The sequence below is a fragment of the Mizuhopecten yessoensis genome, unplaced genomic scaffold (genome assembly GCF_002113885.1).
Source record: "Mizuhopecten yessoensis strain PY_sf001 unplaced genomic scaffold, ASM211388v2 scaffold3457, whole genome shotgun sequence".
Lineage (NCBI taxonomy): Eukaryota > Metazoa > Mollusca > Bivalvia > Pectinida > Pectinidae > Mizuhopecten > Mizuhopecten yessoensis.
In genome coordinates, this window is record NW_018405054.1 from 20,503 (window position 1) to 22,426 (window position 1,924).

The window sequence follows — 1,924 nt, forward strand, 5'->3', positions numbered from 1 at the left end:
AAAAAAAAAAAAAAAAGTAACACATTTTGAAAACTTTCAAGTCAAATGTGGTAACAGTATTTATTTTAAGTGATTGTTTTTCAACTTAATGTAAAATTTACAGTTCATGTATTTTTTTTTTATTCCTGTTCTAACTGCAGATTTTTTTTCTCTGATGTTCTTCATGAAAGCTAAGAACCCTTTTTGGGATGTGAAATACCGAAAAGACACATTAACATACGACAATGATTAGATGTGTTTAATATGAGTTTATTGTAGTTAATCCGGCAATGACAGTGGAAACAACACATTCATAGAAAGGATGTTCAAAGTTACTGATTTAAACGACAACTTTGAATTTTGATTATAAACTAAACATGTCGTCAACTACTTTTTTTTGAAAATATAAAAGTACTTACCATGTTAGGATCAGCTCCTTTCTCTAACAATAACTTCACTATATCAGATTCCCCATGTCGTACTGCTTCTGACAAGACATCAAACTGCAACAGCATATCGTAGGAAAATCATATTAATCATATTAAAACAAATAACCGATGGGACATAAGGTCAAACTCAATTCATAGAAAGGTTGTCGCATGTGACTTATAATAAGGATTTTTAATGGAAAATAAGTCCCTCGTCACCTCTCATTTAACAACAGATACCCGGAAATCTGTCTATTAAAAGGGTCTCTGTGACACATGTACATGTTATTGTGCCGATATACCTATGAATTAAAAACTAACACCGAAATAAAACAAAACATGAGAGAAGTATACATTTTTGCAATTGTCGACGTGATCAATAGATTATTTGTTTTCTAAAGAACACATACCGTCGATAAATGTTAGATGCAAATTGATAACTATGCAAGGTTTTTGTAACCAGTCCTAATATACTCTCTTTTACAATAAGCTTCACATAAAAAGAAAAATTGAAAAAAGTCGACCGGAAGATTTACATAATTTGAATCCATACTAATACTTTACTTTGCTAGAAAATATCAACAACAAATTCTACCAAGACACATAACGTTCCAAATTACATCACAACCATGCACTCATATAATCATCTGTCTTTGTAAGAGTAGAACAATTTCATTGTTCTGGAGGCGTTCTTTGAGTTTTTAATGATGTTTGGTTGTGTCAAGACTGAACAAATCGAAACTCTGACAATATATGTATAATTTATTAATTCAATTTACTCTCCTGGTGGTGTACACATTGCTGCAGTACGACGTAAACCCTGCGAAACGATTACTTTGTGTAAATGTATATCACAACGGTATGACTACACAAATATATAAAACATAAGAAACTTTTTCCCGACAGCTACCTATCTCAGCAGATTAAATTCATGTTTACATTATTATAATGCATTCGCAATTCGAATCAAGAAAGGAAAATAATATTTGTATAAGTTGTTAAAATTTGTTGTGCAATTCAAAATGAAATATCGTTATATAGCCGTTATATATGTCTATTTATTTACTTCGCTAGGGTCGGCATGTCTGTCATAGTGATTTGAGTGCGACATAGTGAGATGAAATTAACTGTAACTAACGTAATCAGTACCAAGTTCAATGTAAGTATGAATATATCAAATCATATCGACACCGATAAACAATTGCCATCTTTTGCTGTTTTTTTTGTTTTAAAATATCTGGAGGTTTGGTTCAGAAGCACAATGTGACTACATCAATGTCTACATGAAAACATTTAATAAACAATTAACAATTACGTATACATTTGCGTACATGCATAAAACAGGAAGAACTTCATTTTCAACATGTATGATTAAATTAAAGCATCATGTATTTTTCATATTGATAACCAGGGAAATGGGCTTGCTCAAAATAAACCTCCTTTACTTTCACTTTTCTTTGAGTCCCTATTGTATAACTACTTGCGTGTCTATGTGGCCGATGAGTTGCATGTATCTA

General features: G+C 31.2%; 1 protein-coding gene across 1 annotated transcript in view; it reads right to left on the minus strand.

The window, feature by feature from the left end:
* LOC110447525 (putative ankyrin repeat protein RBE_0220) overlaps positions 1–1,924 on the minus strand; it is a 13,943-nt gene that overhangs the window by 11,201 nt on the left and 818 nt on the right. Inside the window, exon 2 of the mRNA XM_021493292.1 lies at positions 399–482. Within this exon, the coding sequence (XP_021348967.1) occupies positions 399–482 (84 nt within the window). The remainder of the gene's footprint in view (positions 1–398; positions 483–1,924) is intronic.